Consider the following 23,314-nt stretch of genomic DNA (forward strand, 5'->3'; position numbering starts at 1 on the left):
TTTCTTTGTCAGTTTGTGACTGGGCCTGTCTACACTTACAGCCCTGCAGTGACGCAGCTGCACCAGTACAGAGCCATCGGTGCTGCTGTAGTGGTTAGTGAAGATGCTACCTATGCCAACGGGAGAAGCTCGTATTCCACCTAACAAAGAGGTGGTAGCTATGTCGACAGGAGAAGCCCTCCTGTTGATATAGTGCTGTCTACACTGGGAGTTCAGTCTATGTGATTGCATTGCTCGGGGGGGTGGATTTTCCACACATCTGAGAGATGTAGTCATACAGACATAAATTTGTAGTGTAGACCATGGCACAGAAACCAGGGTTTCAGTGGTTTTACTACTAAGATAGTCACATTTTTATTTTTTCAGATGTCTGTTTTTTGGGAAATATCTATTAAAAGAGACGTTGTATTGTATTATTATTATTATTTCTGTTGCAACCAGGGCTCATTCTTTGTATGGAATGAGCAGGAAGAAAGCATTAAAGAGTTAAACAGGTCTTATCTTTGCAATATAAACTAGCAAATGTGCCAAACAAAATGCAGTAAATCCACATCATTTACTTCTGTCAGTCTGCTGAGTTCACACTCCATTTGAAGTAACTTGGTATCTTTAAATGACCCTTGCTGCTGCTTTAAGATGTTGCGTTAAAAATCTACAGATTTTTACTTATTTAAAGAGCTGATGTTGGCATGATTTGCATAATGTTTGCAAGTTAGAGTGAAACTGTGAACCCTATCATGCAAATGAAAAGTACTTTTTAGACATGTTTTTATGAAGGTGCTTCTCATGAAAGTGACTTGAATTTTCTTTTAGGAAGGAGCTATGAATTGTTGGGGGGTTTTCCCCTCAAACATTCTTTATTTTAATGTTTTGTTTTGAAAGCAGGCAAATTAATTATATAATATTCTGGACTATTATCCATTGGCAGCTGCATGTTACAAGGAGGTGTAGAGCATCTGTAACTGAAGCCAATGGGAACTGAGGACACTCAGCACCTCGCAGAAGACATTTGGTTCCTTGCAGGCCTGAATCCCACATTTCAGACAACAAATTTGGGTTTTTCAATTTTGAAACACCAGAAGAGAATTTTGTAGAATTGGTTGAAACTTGAAATTTCCATTCCAGAGGAAATTCCAACATTTCAAAATTGTCTTTTCTCCTAAATTGAAATGATTTTTTTGAAATATTGAAATGACCTTATTGTAGCTTTCTCTTGACTTTATCATTTTACTAAGTATATTATATTAATATTCAAAACATTAAAGTCAAAATGAAGCACTTTGACCTTATCAAAATGAAATGTTTCAGTAATTTATTGTCAAAAATTTCTGTGAAATTGATACGTTCCCACAAAACATTTCATTTAGTTCAATCAGCATTTTCCAGTTGAAAACTGTTCCACTGGAAAGCTTTCAGCCAGATACAGAATTCTGATAGGTATTTAGGAAGGGTGCTAAAGTGGGGTTTATAATTTAAAAATATTCAATTATTTTTAAATATAACCAAAAAATTCCTTCCTAAGTTGAGATTTTAATTTCAGAATTTCAGCTCTGAGATAGTTTTTAAAGACTATATTACACTCCTCTATTAATACTGACTATAGTTACTGTGGTAAAAGATACAGTAGTGATTTCATATAGTAAGGTAGCATCTTATCTTGGTGGCAATTTATACTCAAAAGACTATACTTGTTATGGCACAAATAGTGCAAGGAATGTATGGTGTACCAATTTGAAATGGCTGTCATTGGCTTTGACATGATTATTTTTGAAGAAATTTGTCTTATTAGCCATTCCCTAGCTCAGTTTTCTTAACTAAGGTTGTGTTGTCTTTTCTAACTCTATTCCACAGATTTATTATAGCTTTAACTCATCAAACTATGCCTTACCATAACTAAAATCTAGGTTATTTAGGCTATTCATATTGATTTTTCTCCTGCATAAGTTAAGAAACTGCTTTTCTCTCTCACACATGCACGCAGTATGTAGGTATGTATATTTGGGATGATTCATGTTTCAGGGAATAAGCCAATCTATAATGGTAGTTCAGAAAAAAATTTCTTGGGGGGTAGGCTATTCCATAACTTCCTACTAGAGGCTTTCTCACATCTTCCTCTTCTGAAGCAGCTGGTACTAGCCACTATCAGAGACAGAATACTGGGTTTAGCTTGACCATTGGTCTGGTCCAGTCTGGAAATTCCTATGTTCCCATATCCATATTAAAGGTGAATTCATACCTTCGTTAATAGTATTAATTAGCATTTTTGATTCTTTGGTAATAATGAGCTTGTTCTTTGTTAACTTTATGGAGTCAGTTTCAGACCTGCTATCATTTTGCATAGTTCAGAGGACTAAAGAGCTCTCCTCTCCGCCCCTTATTTTATATTAAAAACAGATCATTTCCTTTTGTAGGATCTGCAGCTGACCTTTGTAAAATGGCTATGGTCGAGATTTTTACCTCTGTTGCCATTTCTCCAACTTTAACAGCCAGGTTAGTAAGCGAACTGCTGCAATGTTCTTTTTCATTTTATAACAGAAGTAGCTGACATAAAGGCATTTCTGGAATTTTATTCTTTATTGTTCCCGAACTGTATGAACAAATTGTGCTTCTCAGCAGGCAACTTTTATTTATACTGTTTATTTATTATATTGATGTATATTTTATGTAATAAAGGGAAATATCTTATAGAATGTAAGGGAAAGCTAATGCATCACAATTTCCTTTTGTTAGTATAACTATGCACAGTTGGGCAATAGATCACAGGAAAGCCTCCAGATTCTTATATAGCACTAGCAAAAAGAATAAAACCTAATTTTCAGTCATAAAAGATAGAACTGTTGGTGCAGAAAGTCACTAAGCAATATTATTATTAGCTCTAATAGAAAAAAGCCTTGAAGGCAAACATGGGGAAAAAATAAATGAATCCTGGTCTTTCATAAATTTGTGGTATGTGGTCAAATAGAACTTGAGGAATTTGAAGTAGAATTTTAGATAAAAGCAGAGAACAGAGGTTTGCAAAATGTCAAAGTTTTTATTGGAATATTTCTATGTGATATTGGGATTTTTGTAAAAAATCTCAATTGTGATAATAACGTATCAAATAATTCACCAGGACTTTTCATTGAATCAAAAAACCTAGGATTTGGCCCTATAAATATACTTTATAATAATATAATACTTTTTTTTTTTGTATTTGTACAGCACCTATAACCATGACTAAGGCTCCTAGTACTATGGTAATGCATATAATAATATTAAATAATAACCTAGCTATTTACATGTTAAATATAGTTATGTTATTCCTTAAATATTTACTTATACATACATCTCACAGTGATTATGAGCATGAATATTAATAAGTTACAAGCTTTCAGTAAAGACCTCACAAGCTATCCTTCATGGGTGAAATACCATGAAAGTGGGATATTCAGTGTAGTGAGTTTGTCAGGTCTGAGACATAAGCTGCTTATAAAGAACAATGAACGCTTTGCCTCTTGGCACCAATAGGCCTCTGTATCACACCTCCTATCATTAACACAGTAGGGCTAGCTGCTGGCTATTCTGCAGGTGTCAGTTCTGGGTGCTCTTTCCTGGACAGGGTGTCTGCTACCACATTTTCTTTCCTCTTGGTGTGCACAATCTCCATCTCGTATTCCTATAGTGCTGGGCTCCATTGCCATAGCCTAGAGTTGGTACCTTTTGGTTACCACCTTTTGGTAACCACACCATACCAAGAGAGTGATCTAACACCCTAACATTTCTGTTTCACTGATAACATTTTAGCTGTTTGACTGTTCATCAGGGCTGTCCCACAACATTTTGGCACCTGTGGTGGGAAGCTCAAATGACACCCCATACCCCCTTGCTTGGGCCAAAACTTTGAAAGGTCTCAATTCTGCCTTCCTGTTCTACTCCTCTCATGGTACTGCTCTGCTACCTACCCCAATAAAAGAGAACTAACAACTTAAAATGCCTTGTTCAAAAATTTTAAGTAACACTTAACTTTCAAATGCCTGAACAGCAAATTTAAGTTTTCTTGTCTGCATAGTAAATGCTAGCATTTTTGTCTGTTTGAATAATCAAAGTGGTGCTTTCCGTGCCTTCTTGGTTGCAAAGATTTGAACTGCTTCCTGAAGGTCCACAGTCTGAGCCCGCTCACGCTCTATTGAGATGGTTGCAAGACCGACCAGCCTATCTTGTGTTATTGTAGAGCGTAGATGTGTTTTTATTAACTTCAACTTGGAGAAACTGCATTCTCCACTGGCAACTGTTACAGGAAGTGCTATAAGTATTCACAGAGCAACAAAAGCATTTGGAAAGAGGGTGGTCATCTTATTTGTGCACATATATTCCAGAACAGCCTTTGGAGTTGATCCTGCTGAAATGTATCTTGAAAAGGCTTTCAGTTCATCACCTAAATCACTCGCATCAATATCATGCATGTTACCATGTGTCAACACTGTCTCTGGTGCCCTGCATTGCTGGTGTAGGTCTTTTTCAGATACAGTGAGGAGTTCTGGAATATCATACAACATCCCAAATATACTGCTGTGTTCCTTGAACTTCATGAACTGTTCTTCAGCTGACTGTGTTGCACAATCTAGCACCTGCACCTGCACAACTTTGAATTGTTGTTTGGGGTCTCTTATGGGATTATCCCATGCCTCGTAATCAAAATGCCTTCTTCGGTGACTCTTGTATTCTTGAATGGGTGGGAAAATAGCTTCAGTGTGAAGTTCCTCTGCCAACTTCTGTGCACACTTCAGAATGTTTTGAAATCCCTCATCTGCCGGTAAGACTGTAGGTATGACTTTGCTTTATCCAGTTGTTCCATTGCTCCAGATATATCAAGGTCAACACCTTGGAGTCTCTTGTTTACAACATTCATTTCAAACAGTATGTCATCCACAACACTAAGCCACACAAAATCTGAAGTTATGTATGTTTCTGGTGATTCCATTTCCCTCTGCCACTGTTCTCCCACGAACAGTTCCTGTCATAGCATTATCCTCCATAATGGCAACTATGGCATCATCTATCTTCCCAATTTGGTGTTTGATAGGCTTTATCGCCTCCACTTGACTTTCCCATTGTGTGGCACTCAGTGGTTTCAGCGTCAGAGAGGATGTTCCCAGATGTTGCGTCAAAATTTGCCATTGATGAGTTGATGCAGAGAAAAATACCTAGATTATTTGAATTACATTAAAAAATTCAGCAGCCTCACTAGAAGCTGATGCTGCATCACTGACCACCAAGTTCAGTGAATGAGAACTGCATGGGACAAAAAAAGGCTCAAGGGTTTAACTCTCGGATCCGTGTCTGCACTCCTCTGTTCTTTCCTCTCATGTTGGCACCATTATCGAAGCCCTGACCGCTCATGTCAGCTATTGCAATTCCTGTATCTTCTTTAAGAAGTGCATTTGTCATACCAGCTCCTGTAGTATCATCAATGTCAATACATTCTAGAAAATGCTCTCTGACAGTGACCATTGCAGGGACATTTTTCACTAGGTTCTGTTGTTGTTACAAAACGCACCATTAAAGTCATTTGTTCCATATGGCTGATGTCAGGTGTGCAGTCCAGAGTAACAGAGTAATATCTTGCTGACTTCAGATCTGCCACAATCTTCTGTTTGACTTTTGTTGACAGTAACTGTATGATCTCATTTTGAATTGTTTTTCTGAGGTAGTGGTGTGTGTATGTTTCTTGGGTGGTGACTCTTCCTAGATGCTCCTGGACTACAGCATCAAACTCAGCCATCAGCTCCACAATTTTAAAAAAGTTTCCATTGTTTGGAGCATACAGCTGATCTGAAGTGCCACGCAATGCTAGGTTTTGGGTAGCAAGCATTCTCACAATGACAATTTTCAGAACATTTTGCCAGTAAAGTGACTCTGATGCAATCTTCTCTTGATGCTGATAATCTATGGTGGCCTTTAACCTTAGTTTCATCTCGAGCTCTTTCCACCTGTGGAATGCTCTCTGGTGATTTGCTGCCTTCTCATGGCTTGCCAGATTTTTCCAGTCCTTTGTTCCTGTAGAACCCAATGTGGCTGGAACATTAGACGGGAAGAGTTTGCAACAAAAACAGTATGCAGCATTCTGGGTTTTTGAGTACATAAGCCATGGCCTCTCCACTTTGTCACCATTGGGGATTTCACGCCAGTAATGTGTTGGATGGAAACTTCTATTTTCATTGTCTTTGGGGAACATGAAGTTTTTCACTTGCTGTGGCCCATGCAGTACAAGGAAGTCCCTCAGGCTACTGCTCAAGTGGGTCCACAGTCCTGGATCATCTAGACTTAAGGAACTAAACTCAGCAGCAGCTGTTTCTTGCGCCTCCACCACACTCTTCTCTGATCTACACTTTTCTTCAGGAATGTGCATGGTTACATCTATTTGAGATGGAGATATGGATGCTGAAATAGCTGCCAGGTCACCTGCACTCTGACTAAGTGGAAGATCAGGCGTCTCCTCACCACTCACATCCTCACTGGGGCCGGAAGGCTCATCGTAAACATTTGTGTCTATGTATCTCAGGAGAGCTCCTTCCTGCTTAGATAGAAAAGCTTCCTTTGCTTTCTTTCTTTTTCTGAATGCTTCCCTAGGGAGGAATTTTCTTCTTTCACTCATGCCTGCTGTTCTGTGCCAGCTATAGTGGCTCTCAACACTCAATTGAAGGGGACAAATAAGCAGGCTGGTAGCAGGGCCTGAGTGAGGGAAGATATCAGCGTCTTAAGGGCGTAACTGGCTCCTACTACTTCAGTTGACTGCCTGTTCTCCTCAAGTGGGTTCAGGGAAGCAGCAGGAAACAGGAAGCTCCCTGAGAAGCTGGTGTTAATCTGTCCAGGCTTCTGGGGGTACTAGAGAGGTACATAGGAGGCTCCTCCTCCTCTCTCCATCTGCAGCTCCTGCTGCTTTCTGTTATTCCCTTTCACCTTTTCTCCTGCCTGCCTGTTATGTCTCTTGTGCCCTCCTTCCTCCAGCACAGCACTCCACCATCTCTGTGCATCTAGAGCAGAGAGAATACATATGCACCAACAGCAGACACAATTTTCTACACTTTGGGTCCTAGTGGCACCCCCCACCCCCACAGTCTGGCACCTGAGGCGGCCGCCTCAGTTCACCTCATGGTAAGGGCAGCCCTGCTGTTCATACAATCACATAATACTCTTGCTCTCTAACAGAATAGTTTTGTTCAGCGGGGGTCAGATTTTTTACTAATGAATGCAATGGGGGTGTTTCTTGTTACTCTTCTCTGCTTGTATTAGAACTGCCCCTAGTCCAATGTTAGATGCATCTGTACACTGTTCAAACATTTTATAAAAATCAGGACTTGCCTTAACTTGCTTTTCAGACAGAACCTTTTTTTGTTTTATAAAAGACCTTTTGACGAGCCTGAGTCCAAACCTCTTTGTCTGGTTTATTATTTTTGCAAAAGTCTGGGATGGCTGATACAATATTGCTAAAGCCTTCTATGAACCCTGCAATAATAACTTGCCAAGCCTGTGAAGGGTTGGATTTGCTTCTTGTTATGGGATACAGTCTGTGGGAAGTTTCTGCATGTTATATGTAACATTCCACAACCTTCAAAGGGTCTTCCCAAGAATTTTGCATCTCGTGCTTTTTTTACTGTGAGTAATATTAACACTAAGTTTCCCACATCAAATGAAATTTCAGTTATTTCTGTTGTACCACTCTTCTTGTGCAGCCTGACTCTTTAAAAAGATTTTGCTCCACCAAATTCATCATGGATTTTAAATCCTCTCTAAATTTGCTTACATATTCAGTTATGGGTACCCTCTGGTTCAGAGCCCTCCTCCCAGGAGTCCCTAAATAAGACCCAAGGGACCTCATACCTTTGTTCCATAAAGGAGGTCAAATGGGGTGAACCCTTTGGATTTTTGGGGTACTTCCCTGTAAGCAAATATTGAATAGCACAATAATGCCTGCTAATCTCCAGCTTTTCTGCACAGGTAGATTCTTGGCATGGGCTTAAGAGTTCCAGTGAATCCTTCATCTAACCTGTTCATTTCTGGGTGGAATGGAGCAGACATTAACATTTTACCCCACACTTCTTCCACAATTCACTAAATATCAGGGACATGAAATTTGACCCTCTATCTGATAGAACAGGGGTGGGCAAACTTTTTGGCGTGAGGGCTGCATCGGTTTTCCAAAATTGTATGGAATGCTAGTTAATGGAGGCTGTGCCTCCCCAAACAGCCAGGAGTGGCCCGGCCCCACCCCCTATCCGACTCCTCCTACTTCTCGCCCCCTGACAATCCCCGCAGGACTCCTGCCCCATCCAATCCCCCCATGTTCCCTGACAGCCCCTGGAACCCCACTCCTGACTGTCCCCCACCACCCCATCCAACCCCTCCTCTCATTTCTGACTGCCCCCCTGGGACTCTTGCCCAGTCCCTGACCACTTCTCCCTGACCGCTCTCGGAATCCCTGCCCCTGACTGCCCCCTGCCGTCCCATCCAACCCCCACTCTCCTTCCTGACTCTCCCCCCGGGAAGCCTGCCCCCATTCAACCCCCCTGTTCCCCGCCCTCTGATCGCCCCGACCCCTGTCCACACACCCCTGCAACCACCACCCCAATCTCCCCTGCCCTCTATTCAACACCCTGCCCCCGCTCCCTGGCCCCTTACAGTGCTGCCTGGAGCACCGGTGGCAGGCAGCGCTACAGCCGTGCTACCCAGAGCACCAGGACAGGCAGCCGCACTGCCTGGCTGGAGCCAGCCACGCCACCATGTGGCACAGAGCACTGGGTCAGGCCGGGCTCTGCAGCTGCACTGCCCCAGGAGCTCGCAGCCCTGCCGCCCAGAGCATTGCGCCGGCGGCAGAGCAAGCTGAGGCTGGGGGAGAGGGGGAACAGCAGGGGAGGGACCGGGGGGTAGCGTCCCGGGCCAGGAGCTCAGGGGCTGGACAGGAGGGCCCTGCGGTCCGGATGTGGCCCGTGGGCTGTAGTTTGCCCACCTCTGTGATAGAATCTGTTTTGGAGAACCCATTCTGCTGAATATAGAGAACAGTACATTTGCATCTGTCTCAGCTTCCATGTTGACAGGGGGACTGTCTTTGGATAACTGGAGGCAAAATCGTGTGCTACTATTCCTCTTTGAGTGATTGCACATGTCCATTCCACTGCAGGTGTTTGCGCACTTCAGTGCACAGTTGTCGGAGAGTATTTTCCTTGGCAGTATCTGTCAGAGTGGCATGATTACTCTAGACTGCCTTGTGCATTGCATGCAGGCATAAAGAGCCAAGCTGACCCTGACTCTCCTCAGTTCCTTTCTACCGCACATGACTTTTGTTGGAACTCTCTTTCCTTTCTGCAAGTCTTGTAATCTAGCATGTAAATATTGCCAAGCTTAGAATCTGTGTAGTTTAATTGGTGTAGTTAAAAAAAATTGTTGTTTGTGTACTCCTGTGCCCAGTCTGGGTACTGGCCCCAGTAAGAGTTAAGCCACATTCTCTGGGTTTCTAGCCCTGCCATTCTTGTGGTAAGGCGATGCCTATCAGTGACCCTCATTACAGCTGCCTTACATGGTTGGGGGAGGCTCAGTAAGTGACAGATGTAGCATGGCTTTAAGCCCTGCTTCAAGAAGGATAGGGCAGCCAGACTTAAATGTCCTTTGCTGGAATCAGCACTCTATCCTCTGTCAGAACCATGTACCTCAGTCCAGGTACCGAGTGCCTTGTCGTCAGTCGGCCGTGCTCTTCCAGCGTTACTGGCACCGAGAGGCAGATTGGCATTGCCAGTACTAAAGGAGAAACACCATAAGTTGGACTCAATAAAGGGAGACGAAGGGGTACAGCTCATCTAAAGACTTGGGAGTGTGCTGAAAAAGGAGACACTCCCCAGGCCACAGCTCTAAGCAGGAGAATTCAGTGACTCCGGAGACCAGTATGGGCCTGTTGAAACCAAGTCCTGAAGTACCATAACTGGGATCTCCTCACACCCCGGTACTGCAGATCATTTTCCTGCTACCATCTACTCCTGAGGTATTTGGGGCTGCAGGAGAGTTATTGAATGTCTCAGTTCCGCCATCACTGGCAGTTCAGGAGTCTCGCCCAGCATGGCGTTCAAGGTACTGATGTTATTGCCTTCATTGCTGCACTGTGTAGGTCCAGCGGATTTGGACATTAGAATACCAATTAGAGAAAGGTGCAAATGATCTCTCCAGCTCCCCTTTCTTCAGAGTCTGAACATACCTCACCAGTACCGACAGGTACAGCCCAGCCCTGGTCACAAAAAGAGGATTCTTCTTTGTCAGATTCTAAAGCGGCCTCCTATGTGTCCCAGCCTAGCCACTCTCCCCATCAGGAGTATAGTACCAGCCCATGCTGTTTTCAGCCTCAGTATCAACAAGGTGAATTCCCAAAGGATACGTGAGCCATGCACAGTTGGGGACTGGGGCCATACCAGTGGGCCTTTTGGAACCTGTGGAGGTTTCACCCTCATTCAAGAGCATCCCCCATCCATGTTATCTCTGGCTCCATCTATTGGCCATCAGGAGCATTGCCATCACAAGCACCCTTGCATCAGTACCACACTCAGCTCCAAGCAGATTCAGGGCTCTTCTCACAGACAACCCTGAGAAGGGAGAGAACAGGACCAGCCCCCAGTTCCACTGGCATCCTCTTCCTCATCCCATGATGAGGCAAATGTGGCAGACCCTATTTCTCCACCTCCTGATGATTTCTAGAAACATTAAGTATTGTTGAGGAGGAGGGCTTTCATCCTGGACTTCCACCCAGAGTGTAAGGATCCGTGGGACTAGAACCCAGATCTGTGGAGCCTGGGATGGCTGACGTTCCCACCAGGAGGGCATATAGATTGACAGTACCCTGCGGCCCTCTGATTGCCCAAGCGGACTATTTAACCCGGAGGGTACCGCAGGAAGTTGTCTGGGCAACCACAGAGACTTCTGACCTGCTGCAACTCCAGACCACACTTTGCCTTCTGATCTCCAGTCTCCAATCCCAGCCTGACTCTGACCCTTACTCTTGCCTCCTGATACCAGCCTGGTACCACCTCTGATTTCCGCTCTCCAGCCCTGGTATCAGCTCCATCTCACTGGTACTACCTCTGATCTCCGGTGTCCAGCCCTGGCCTAACTGTGACCCCAACTCTTGCTTCTTTATCTCAGCTCTAGTGATTCTGCTGATCCCTGCACACTGACTACCATCTTGTGGCCATCCTTAATGTGTGGACAGAAGCATAGCCCAGGCAAGACTACCTACTCTCCGGTCCCTGACAGAGGAAGTCCAGGAAAAGTCCCACAGGCTTGTGGATATCTTGACATCAGCAGCCCCAGCTAGGATAGCTCTGCCTATTAATTAGGCTATTTTAGAACCCAGCAAGGTTCTTTGCAGACCCCAGCTTCCCTATTGCCTACTGTGGAAAAGATTGAAAGGAGGTACTATGTCCCCTCTCAGGGGTTTGAACATCTCTATAATCATCCCCCTCGAGCCTCCCTCGTAGTGTTGGCAGCCAGTGAAAGAGAGAGACAGGGTCACCAGGCATCAAGCCCGAAGGACAAAGAGGGCAATAATCTGGACTTATTTGGAAGAAAGTTTTATTCCATAGGTGAGTTACAGATTTGTATTACAAACCAGCAAGCTCTGCTGGGGTGATACGATTTTACCCTGTGGGATACAGTTCAAGGACAAGCTCACAGATGATGTAAAACAGGAGTTTCAGACAATGATCAAAGAGAGCAGGCTGGATGCCAGAACAGCTCTGCAGGCTGGTCTGGAAACAGCAGACTCTGTGGCCTACTGCATGTCCTCTACCATCACTAGGAGGTGCTCTTCATGGTTTCAGTCTTCTGACCTCCCTCCAGAGGTTCAGCAAACAGTCCAGGACCTCCCGTTTGAAGGGCTATCGCTCTTCTCAGCAAAAACTGATGAGACTTGGCATAGTTGCAGTGACTCTAGAGCAACCCTACAGTCCCTGGGCATTTACACCCCAGCAGTGAAGTGGAAAGCCTTCAGTCCTCACCAGTCTCAGTGATTTCTGGGGTTTGCCCCTCAAGCGCTGGACCTGCCAGGGAGGATGAGCAGAGATTACAGAGGACAACCACCACCATCCTCTATCACTGTAGCTGCCGGCTCGTCAAGGCAGGCAGCATCTTCCAAGAGCTCATTTTGATGGGCTAGTCAAGAGCAGACTACCAGTTCTAAGAGTAGCATCTTTTTCTTTCCCAATTTTTGCAAACCATCTATCCCACTTCTATCATTCTTGGGCCCACATCAGAACACATAGGTGAGTTCTAAGCACGGTGAAAGTGGGATACATACTCCAATTTATTTCTACCCCTCTTCCCATCTCCCTACTCCATCCTCTTTCAGGGACCTCTCTCACAAGACCATGTTGTTGCACAAGACACAATTATTTCTTGTTGTAGGAGTTATAGAAGAGGTCCCTCCATTGTAGAGTTTTACTCCTAAAACTTCCTGATCTTGAAAACAGAAGGAGGTCTCGGGCCTATTTTAGATTTAAGAGAGTTAGACAAGTTCCTGAAGAAATCAAAGTTCTGAATGGCTTCCATAATTCCTTCCCTGGATCCAGCAGACTGGTATGCTGTTCTTGACTTAAAGGACACTTACTTTCATGTGGAAATTCATCAAAGCCACAGAAAATTTCTAAGGTTCATAGTCAGTGGTTTCCATTATCATGTCACAACGCTCTCCTTTGGTCTCTCAGCTGCCCTTTTTGTATTTGCAAAATGCATGCTGGTGGCTGCAATTTTCCTTTGGAGGTCAGGGATCCACGTCTTCCCTTATCTAGACAACAGGCTGATAAGAAGTCAATCCAGGTCACAGGTCTTCTCCAGCATAAGCGTAATCCAATCCATGTTTGAAGGGTTGTGCCTGCTGAGCCACACAGAGAAGTCAGTTCTGTCTCCAGTACAGAACATAGACTTTATTAGAGTGGTCCTGGACTCGACAACGGCTAGAGCTTTACTACCTCAGGAGAGGTTTCAGAGAGTGCAAAATGTCATTGTAGACTTAAAATCTTATCCCCTCTCCATGGTAAGAAAGTGTTTGAGGCTGCTGGGACATATGGCAGCATGCACATATATAGTCCAATATGCCAGGCTGCATTTCAGGCTAATTCAGGGCTAGCCAACCAAGGTGTATTCACCAATGAAGTACCACATAGACATGCTAGTTCTCATACCAAATAAAATCTTATCGTCCCTGCACTGGTGGATAGACTCAGCCAATGTCTGCAAGGGAGTTCCCTTCACCCCACCTCAACAATCTCTTATCTTAATCACGGATGCCTCAGACTTGGGTTTGGCTGACTTGGGCCTCCTGCAGACGCCTCCACAGAGACTCTCTGTCTGCACATAAATATCATGGCATTGAGAGCTATCCAATTAGCATCCATAGCATTCCTTCCTCATATCCAGGGAAGGAGCTTGTTGGTGTTGACTGACAGCACATTTTATGTAAGCAAACATGGAGAGGTTCAGTCTTCACCTCTCTGCTGGGAAGCAGTTCTGCTTTGGGACTTCTGCATTGTCAACTCTGTACTTCTGAAAGAGATTTACCTTCCAGGGACCCAGAATCAGCTGGCAGATCACCTGAACAGGTTGTTTATCAATAGTGGTTCCTTCACCCTGACATAGCAAGGTCCATTTTCCAGCTCTGGGGAACTCCCATAATGGATGAGTTTGCAACAGAAATCTGTTTGCTCCCAAGCTGGCCACATCCCAGGTTCATTGACAGCCACTTTCCTGCTGCTGTAGTCAGAGGGTCTCCTTTATGCTTTTCCTTTCACCCCTTTCTACCCAAAGTTCTGTGAAAGGTCAAGCAGGACAAGGCCCATCTTATACTGATTGCCCTGGCTTGACCCCATCAGAACTGGTTTTCAGAGCTTTTAGACCTATCAGTCAGTCCCCACTGTCACTCCCACTTCACACAGACTTTATTTTACAGAATCATGGCTGCCTCCTCCACCCCAATCTTCAGGCAGAGGAGTCCTGCTCTAGGGAAGTTCAGGAGGTGCTGCTGAATAGTAGAAAACCATCAACTAGGAGTACTTACCTGGCTAAATGAAAGAGGTTTTCCATCTGGTCCATATGGAATGGGGTTTCCTCATCCCTCACTTCTAGTCAGCACATTTTGAACTATCTTCTGTCCCTAAAACAGCAAAGGTTGTCAATTAGCTCAAGCAGAGTGCACCTAGTAGCTACCTTGGCATTCCACCCACTATTGAAAACTGCTCTTTTTCCCAACCCAATATCTGTAAGATTTTTAAAGGGCCTGAACAGACTATTTCCAGAGGGGCAGAACCCTGTTCCCCAACAGACGCTGAATTTAGTCTTAGAATCATAGAATATTAGGGTTGGAAGAGACCTCAGGAGGTCATCTAGTCCAATCCCCTGCTCAAAGCAGGACCAACACAAACTAAATCATCCCAGCCAAGGCTTTGTCAAGCCAGGCCTTAAAACCCTCTAAGGATTTAGTGAAGCTGATGCTGATGTGTCCTACCTTTGAGCCTCTAGCAACCTACTCCTTGTTGTACCTTTTTTAGTGGCCATTATGTTGGCCAGGGAGAGTGGGGCAGTTGAGGGCACCAGTTTCAGATCTTCCATATACTTTCTTCTATTCACACAAAGTTCATCTTTGTCCTCACCCAAAATTTCTCACCAAGGTGGTTTCCGCTTTTCATATTAATCAAGCAAATCTTCTTGCCAACCTTCTTCCCAAAGTCTCATGGTCATAAGGGTCTGAATGTTAGAAGAGCTTTAGCTTTTAATCTGGAATGGATTATACCTTTCAGGTCTTTGACTCAATTGTTCACTGCAGTTGCAGACAGATGAAGAGCAGTGCTGTGTCCACTCAAAGGATCTTATTTTGCATCTCCAGTTGTATTCACCTGTGTTACTAGTCTAGTTGGCTAATGTGAAGCCTTCGGATAGCATGTTGAGTTATTCAACTAGGTCCCAAGCAGGCTCTGTGGCTTTTCTGGCTAATGTTCCTATAGTATACATTTGCAGAGAGGCAACCTGGTGATGTTGTTATACAATTACCTTTCACTACATGATCACCCAACAATCTAAAGACAATGATAAATTTGGACAAGTGATACTTTCCATGTTCAAATAGACTCCGAACTCACTTCCAGTTTGCACTGCTTATAAGGCATCTACAGTGGAATGGACATGTTCAATCACTTAAAGAAGAAGAAACTATTACTAATCTCTCTCTAACTATATTTCTTCGAGATGCTGTCCATTCCACAACCCACTCTCCTTTCCCTCTCTATTGGAGCCTTTCCATAAAAAGCAAGAGAGGGGGATTTGGGGCAACTTGGCCCTTTGTACCCGTGTGAGGTGCACAAGGCATCAGAAGGTGCTCGTGCTGCCCCAAGAGGTACTGCTAAGGGAAAAACTCTCCTGACAACTATGCACTGGAGTGCACAAACACCTATAGTGAAATGGACACATACAACACATCTTGAAGAACAAGTTACAGAAAGGTTAGTAACCATTTCATGTGTATCTATTTCCATTTTTGGATGGCTGGGGAAATGGCCCTGAAAGTTTCATGACGACCCTATAAATCATCCTTTAATCACAGTAAAGGCTACAATGGAGCCTTGCAGAGACTGGTAGGTTTCTTCCACGTCTGACATAAGTCATATGTCCTACAATACTCCTTTACTTCACCCTAAATATGAGGCCAGTAGTTTTTCTTAAGCCTCTCAAACGTTCTCTCTCTTCTCAAATTACCAGCAAATGGGCAGTCATGTATAACCTTAATAGTTCTTCACAATCCTTTTGGGCACCACAGGCTGTCTTTAGGGCTCTCCATGGTACCTGTCCTTACCCACAAGGGCTCCTCTCTATATTCTGCACTGCTGCATAAAGAACTTGCCCCTGCTTTCTTTCTAAGGGGCATCAGTGCAGATAGCCTCCCTTATACTTTCTAGAGAAGGGTCAGGATCTTTGCTGGGTTTTTGTTCATACCCAAAGCTGCCTCAGACAAAGAAGCTGATTTCTCAACTCCCTGCTCTGAAGACAAGCTTCTGCTGCCCACTACTAAGGGTGTAGAGGTTTTGCCTCCCTCTACAGGGTCCATGTTTGGGGACTCAGAGTTATACTCTTTCTTAGTGCGAGTTATAATATTAGCAACTCTAGACAAAGACAATATATCATTACTGGTTAACTCATCCACTGGAATGCTATCCACTATTCCAACATTTAAAATATCTCCAACTCTATTTGAGCTAAAGGCACAGTGGTTTCAAATTTTCCTAATGCAAGAAGTCTTCATTTTCCCCTGGGAGCATATCAGCTTCCATAACCATGTCTCTTTTGAGCAAAGATATTTGGACACCAGTGTCTCTCCAACCTGGGCATACCTTGCTATTTACTTTGGCAACTTTAATAATTTTTTCATTGACTGCCACTGATTCAGGTCTTACAAAATTAACTAAGGTCCACTCAGGACCTCCCTGGGTCCTGAGTCCAAGGTAGCCACATTAACCTGGGCTGAATGGGTTTGTATTTGGATTCCCCTTGCTTAAGGCATTCTTTTTTCATGTCCTCAGTGGAGTCACAGGAATAGCACTTTCTTGGGCTGTCCTCCTGTATTAAAGGCCTGTAATGATGATTACTAGGAGGGGATTTGTTCTGGGGTAGTGGTTGCTTGGAATCTCCACTGCCATCCCTTTTCTTGTGGATAAAACAGGCCCCCCTTTTATACTGGGCTTCTGCTTTTCCCTCTGGGGTTTTGTGCTCACTAAATGGACTAGCCTGTACATAGGATCAGTGATATCAGCTGCTTCCTGTACCGTGGCTAGGGTTTTATCCCAGACCAACTCTCTAACTTCTTCAGTACATATACTCAGGAAATGTTCCTGTGAAAACTTCTTTCCAATATCCATAAAACTCTTGGAGCAAAGGACATTGATCCATTATAAAAATCAAGAAATAAATGGAATGGACATTGGCAGGACACACTGCAGCCAGACAACAAAGTTACCTCAATGTATTAAATATAGAATGACGTACTACAATATACTACACTACACATTTTGGGCCAGGTTGCCTGCAGTGATTCCAGCCTCTGTGTGCTACCTGAACTGCACAAAAGGGCCAGAATCTGGCTGCTGGTTTGTGGTTGAGAATTGACAAGGGGTGTGATCATCAGCTGGTGTTTCCAGATTTGAGAGTTACTGTGTTACTTGTCTCAGCCAGTGAGGGCTCTGCTGATGCTAAGCTATGTATCAGCTGCCTGACCCATGACCATATCTGTCTTGGAACTAAACTCTTCAGGACTCTGTTACCTGCTAGGCAAGGTTTGGACAGGCAATCAGTAAACTCCAATTCTCAAATTCTTCACAGAAGTCTTGCTGCAGTGCACAACTCCTTCTTACTGCAACATTCACAAAACCGTTATCAAATTTGCTGGTCTTTTAAAAAGACAATACCACAGCAGCTTACTATCTTAACTGGGGTTAACAAACACTCTATTTCAATCACAGCATTGAGTTGGTTTATAGTAAAAGTAAAGTACGTTTGTTAATAAAGGGGCACAGATGTAAGTGATATCAACTATAAGGAATAAAAATAGAAATGGTTACAAACAAACAAAAGTAGAATATATTTCTAAGACTTCAATCTAACTTAACAAACTGGAATCCTTTGTTCAAAGTTTTTCTCACCAGTCCTTTTCCCATATTTTTTAATCAGGACACTTCACAGAACTAAAAGTGCTCAGTTCCTTTGTCTCCTCGAGTGAAGGATAACTTAGAGGTTCTCTCCCCCTTCTCTTTATAGTCCAGTAAAACTTTGAAATGTATTCTTCATAATGGTATTCCCAGATAAAGTTTCTTTCCTCTGCTGAGTGGTATAGATTCTCATGGTGGTTCCTCCCCCTCTGGTGATTTTTACAGTGCATATGATCTTTTCCTGAAACCTCTAATTCAAATGAATTGCTCACTGAATTTGGCCACACTTAGTCTGAGGTTTTGGCCTGTTCCCTCTGTGTGAAGAAAACCTGTTTACCAACTCCCCATGACCTGTCTGGTTTAAACACATTTTAGTCATATACTTCCAGCACATCTGTAGAGCTCTTTGTGGATTAATTGTACACATAGCATGTAAGAATACTAATATTCAGGGAGTTTAGTTTTTCCAATAATATCTCCAATAAGTATATGCAAGCCTCTGCAGGTGGTGGTATCTCTCTGGAGGTGTTACAGCCTGACTGACTTTACCTAATCACCCCCCACTGTTCTTAGTTCCTGGAGGGATGTGGTCACCCTCCCCTACGGAATTACATACAGTCCCTGTCCCACAATGATACATAAATTACACAGTAAGGTGTCCCAAAGACATTGCAGGAAATTGCCATCTCTCTCATAATATCTGTCCTTATATCCTCACCCCCTTTGTAAGTACTTTAGTCCCTGTTAGAACTTTTAACTTTTGAGTCGTATGTTTTTACTTTGGACTAGCATAACACTAGTCAATACATTTTGAAATACCTTTCAAAGTCACTTAGGGCCAGATTGCTCAACCCATAAGTAAAGGATTCACAGTTATTCCTATAAGTAGTTCAACTGATTTGTAATAGGGCTACTGTAGGCTGGGAGTAACCGTTTACCAGTGTGAACAAGGGGCTCACTTTTTAGCTATTAATCAGTCAATTATAGTTTTTGAGACCTGTACATTAAATGGGTGTTTTTTCCAGGACATGATCACTGAGAAAACCCACTTCTCACTGACTACATAGTGCTTTCAACCAGATGCTTAGAAGCAGCAGCCTTGGTGCTGCTGCTATCTGTAATGATTTGCTGGGACTAGGACTATTCTTGTATTCCTTTATCTATCCTTAAGGAATTGAGTTTGCACATGTTTCTCCTGTATCAAGTATGTGAGATTTTCAAGTTAATGTTGATTTCAGATCTCCAACTGCCCATTTTCACAAAACAGATTATGGATCTGCTGTGAGGTAACTGCATTTGCTGGCTTATAACTTTTATCTTTGACTTTCATATATATGGGCTATTCCACTGCCAGTGTGTACAGTGGTTTTGCTTGTGGAAGTGGGGAAAGAGACCTTTTTGCCACATGTGAGAAATAAGTGCTCTTGACTGTCCTCCAGAGGTTCCTTGTCACACAGGGCAGACATTATGCTGTGGGGGAAAGGGAAGCATGCTCAGCTGCAGATCTTATTGTTGCTTCACAAGTGAGCATTGTGATCTCTCCAGCAGCTGCTTCCAAATGCCAGTAGGTGGCTGAAGAAAGCTCTTGTTCCATTCCCAAAGCCGTCAACCTCATGCCCCTTGGAGTTGTGGAGTGCGGCTAAGTAGGCTAGCTATTACCTTCCCTCCAGCATTCAGGGAGCATGGATAGCAACATTCTGCCAGGATCCTGCGTAGGTCCACAAACTGGCAAAACGGCTCCTATGCTCTCTTTTAATACTTAGACAGGACTAGCCAAAAAATAACCCATTTTTTAAAATGAGCTAAATGTAGTCAGTGTACAGAATGTCATAAATACCAAGGGCAAGAAGAGCATTCAGTACATAACTGATTTTAAAATGTCCCCTCTTACTCTAATTGGAGCATTCAACGCATATCAGTACATTTTGTTCATTTAAAAAATTATTTGCAGGTCACTTTTAAGTTTGATATTGTTTAAGCTACTTGGATCTGTGTGAAAATTACATTCTCTTTACTTAACCATCTGTTCTGCTATGATGTATTCAGAAAGAAAACATACGTTTTACATGTAAATTGGATGATAGATAAAATGTTAAAATGCCTACTTTTATTATGGGAAATACTGAAAGAGATAGTTCCTGTTAAATTCAGGCAACATGCATAATTCCTGCAAACAGGAATCATTCTCACCTACAGTTTTTAAGGTAAAAGTTGCAAATAGGTACTGTATTCAAAAAGCTTCGCAGATGACGAGAGAAACTTGAGAATTCTGCATAATCTTGCAAAGCTATTTTAAGAGTATTTCTCATTCTTAGTAACATGACAATCTTAATTGGAATGATCTGCAGACCTTTGGGGGGAAATAAAGCAGCAGTTATGTAACAAGCAGCATCTGTAGTGTCACAAAAGACCTTAGTATGAGAAACATAGGTACTGCCATACTGGATCAGACCCAGGGTCCATTTAGTCCAGTATACTGGCTTTGACAGTGGCCAGTACCAAATGCTTCAGAGGAAGGTGTGAGAACCCCACCGTAGTCAGATGAGAGATAATCTTCCCCCACTCATAGGTCTCATCCTGGTCTCTAATAGAGACTTTGAAGCACAAGGTTTTATATCCCTTCCAAATTTTGCTGTCTTTAATTGTAATTCTGGTTATTATTGATGTTGCTATAAATATCCAATCCATTTTTTTAATCTTATTAAGTTCTTGGCCTGAACAACTTTCTGTGGCAACAAGTTCCACAGCTTAATCACACATTGTATGTAAAAATATTTCCTTTTATCAATTTTGAATTCCCCAACCCTTAATTTTAATCGGATGTCCCATTGTTAAGGCTCTACCAAATTCACAGCCCATTTTGATCAATTTCATGTTCATAGGATTTTAAAAATAATAAATGTCATGATTTCAGATATTTAAATCTGAAATTTCACGGCATTGTAACTGTAGGGGTTCTGACCCAAAAGGAGGTAGTGGGGGCATTGCAAGGTTATTGTAGTGGGGTTGTGATATTGCCACCCTTACTTCTGCACTGCTGCTGGCAACAGCACTGCCTTCAGAACTGGATGGCCAGGAAGCGGCATCTGCTGGCCAGAAGCCCAGCATCAGCAAAGAAGAAAGGATGGCATGGTACGGTATTGCCACTCTTTTGTGCTGCTGCCTTCAGAGCCGCCACTCTCCGGCTGCCCATTGCCACCCATACTTCTGTGCTGCTGCTGACAATGCTGCCTTCAGAGCTGGGCACCTGGCCAGCAGCCACCGCTTTCCAGCCATCCAGCTCTGAAGGCAGTGCAGAAGTAAGGGTGGCAATACCATAAACACCCTAAAATAACCTTGTAACCCTGTTCCGCGAGCCCCTTTTGGGTCCGGACCCCCAGTGTGAGAAACACTGGTCTCCTCTGTGAAATCTGTATAGTGTAGGTTAATAGCACACAAAAGACCAGATTTCATGGTCCGTGAAGTGTTTTTCACATCCATGAATTTGGTAGGGCCTGACCCATTGTTCTTGTGTTCTAAGACAGCAAGAACAGACGTTCCGAATCTACCTTCTCTATACCTTTCATTACTGTAGATACTTTTATCGTGTTCTCTTTTATTCATCTCTCCTTACTAAGGTAAACAGTTCCAATCTTTCCAGTCTTACTTCACATGAGTGTTTCTAACCCTTTGATCATTCTTGTCACTTTTCTGGGAACCTTTGTAGTTCTGAAATTTTAAAAATCTACAGTTTTTACAGTCTTGTACACTCCCCAACTACATGCAAGTTTTAAGCCTTCTGTTATGCATTTGGGTGCTTCTGTATCAAAATGCCAGGGTGGGGGGGCAGAGGAAATGCTGGCATTCTGAGATGGATGATGATTTTAACGTACTTTTTAATGGGGCAGGGGGGAGAGGGGAGTCATTACAGATAGAGCTGGTGATGTTCGGAATAGAAAATACTCTAATCTTGTAGATAATAGTGGAAGTTTGGTGATCAGGAACACAATGCTGCTGTAAATGAGGAAAAATTCCATGACAGTAGAGTTGGGCTGGCTTTGTAAGGTATTTCTAATTATATATTTATGTTAATGTGATTGTTTGAAAAAACAAACCTGAAGTAGCGTACTTTTAGCTACTTCTGGTTATAAAGACATTTTAAAAATAATTATCAGATTTATCTTTTTATTATAGTATTAAGTAACTTTTTACCGGCATTTTTAATGATATGAATAGAGATTTCTCCAGAGCAGCTAGACGTAAGGTCAGTTTCAACTAACTCTTGTCCATTTGGGAATTCAAAAATTTATTCATTTATATAGATTCATTTACAGTTTAATTGCCAGAGTACCATGGAACCAGAAATAAAATGTGTTACTTTTTCATTAAAATGTAACCCTTGGGGGCACTATAGGGCTGGTTCACATTTACAGTAAGGCCACTTTATTTAGTGTAAAAGAGAATCTGGCCCTATGTGTATTGTAGGCTTTCCCACTTAGCATATTGTAAGTTTAGATTTTGAATCTTCTCCTAATTTCTATTCTATTCTGCCATAGTAAGTGCATGAGCAGAAGGCTCTCTCAAAGTGGCATGTCTAACATCTGTGGTTTGTTCTTGAACACATCCTCTCCCTTTTCACCAAGGCCCCTTTCTACAACTCTGGCAGTGTAAATGAGAATCTGGTGCTTCTAGGTTTAGTTCTCAGTTCAGAAAAATAGAATCATAGAATCTCAGGGTTGGAAGGGACCTCAGGAGGTCATCTAGTCCAACCCCCTGCTCAAAGCAGGACCAATCCCTAGACAGATTTTTGCCCCAGATCCCTAAATGGCCCCCTCAAAGATTGAGCTCACAAACCCTGGATTTAGCAGGCCAATGCTCAGACCACTGAGCTATCCCTCCCCAATTTTAAGTGTAATTTTAAGTATGAGTAGTCCCATTGATATAAAGTGTGCTCTATTCATGTGCTTAAAGCTATGCATGTGCTTAAATACCTGGGTAATGCAATAAACTGGTTTTGAGTCCTTCCTGGAGGGATGCATCCAATAAGTAGTAATGGGAAACTGTACCTCTACCACCAGGCCCCTCATTTGTGGAGTTTCACAAGGATCAGTTCTCTCTCCAGTCCTTTTCAACATCAACGTGCAGCTACTAAATGAACTGGGCAGACAACATGGACTCAAGTGCTAGCAATATACAAATGATTTATCTTTTTATTCTATTTATCTTTCACCACATATGACCACACCACTACTACTGTCATAGGGTCTCACCCCCACTTTGAGCTTTTGGGTTCAAAGATGGGGACCCGCATGTATTCTCCCCCCACCCTAACCCTTAGGGTAGGTTTCCTTTTCGCTGCCACCACTCGATTGATTCGGTGAATCGAGACACCCCTCTGTTCCCCCCTCCTCCTTCCAGAGACTTTCCTGGGGAAGCACAGATCAAATCACAGAGGGAGAAAGATTCCTTTCACTTCCCTCTCCCTTCCCTGCTTTCTCTGCTTGGAGACAACCCTTGTCTCCACAGAGTGGCGCCTAGCTTCCTTCCCCTGAATCCACAGGTAAGGAACTTAACCAAGTCCTGAACCTAAAAGAGTTTATTAAAAGAATAAAAAAAGAAAAAAATACACAATC

General features: G+C 43.0%; 1 protein-coding gene across 3 annotated transcripts in view; it reads left to right on the plus strand.

Annotated features, from left to right (window-relative positions):
* Positions 1–23,314, plus strand: part of POLN (DNA polymerase nu) — a 258,875-nt gene that overhangs the window by 192,445 nt on the left and 43,116 nt on the right. For all 3 annotated transcript variants that reach the window (XM_045017374.1, XM_045017372.1, XM_045017373.1), the window contains one exon: positions 2,412–2,490. In XM_045017374.1, coding sequence (XP_044873309.1) covers positions 2,412–2,490 — 79 coding nt within the window. The remainder of the gene's footprint in view (positions 1–2,411; positions 2,491–23,314) is intronic.

Source organism: Mauremys mutica, chromosome 5 (genome assembly GCF_020497125.1).
Source record: "Mauremys mutica isolate MM-2020 ecotype Southern chromosome 5, ASM2049712v1, whole genome shotgun sequence".
Taxonomy (NCBI): Eukaryota; Metazoa; Chordata; order Testudines; family Geoemydidae; genus Mauremys; species Mauremys mutica.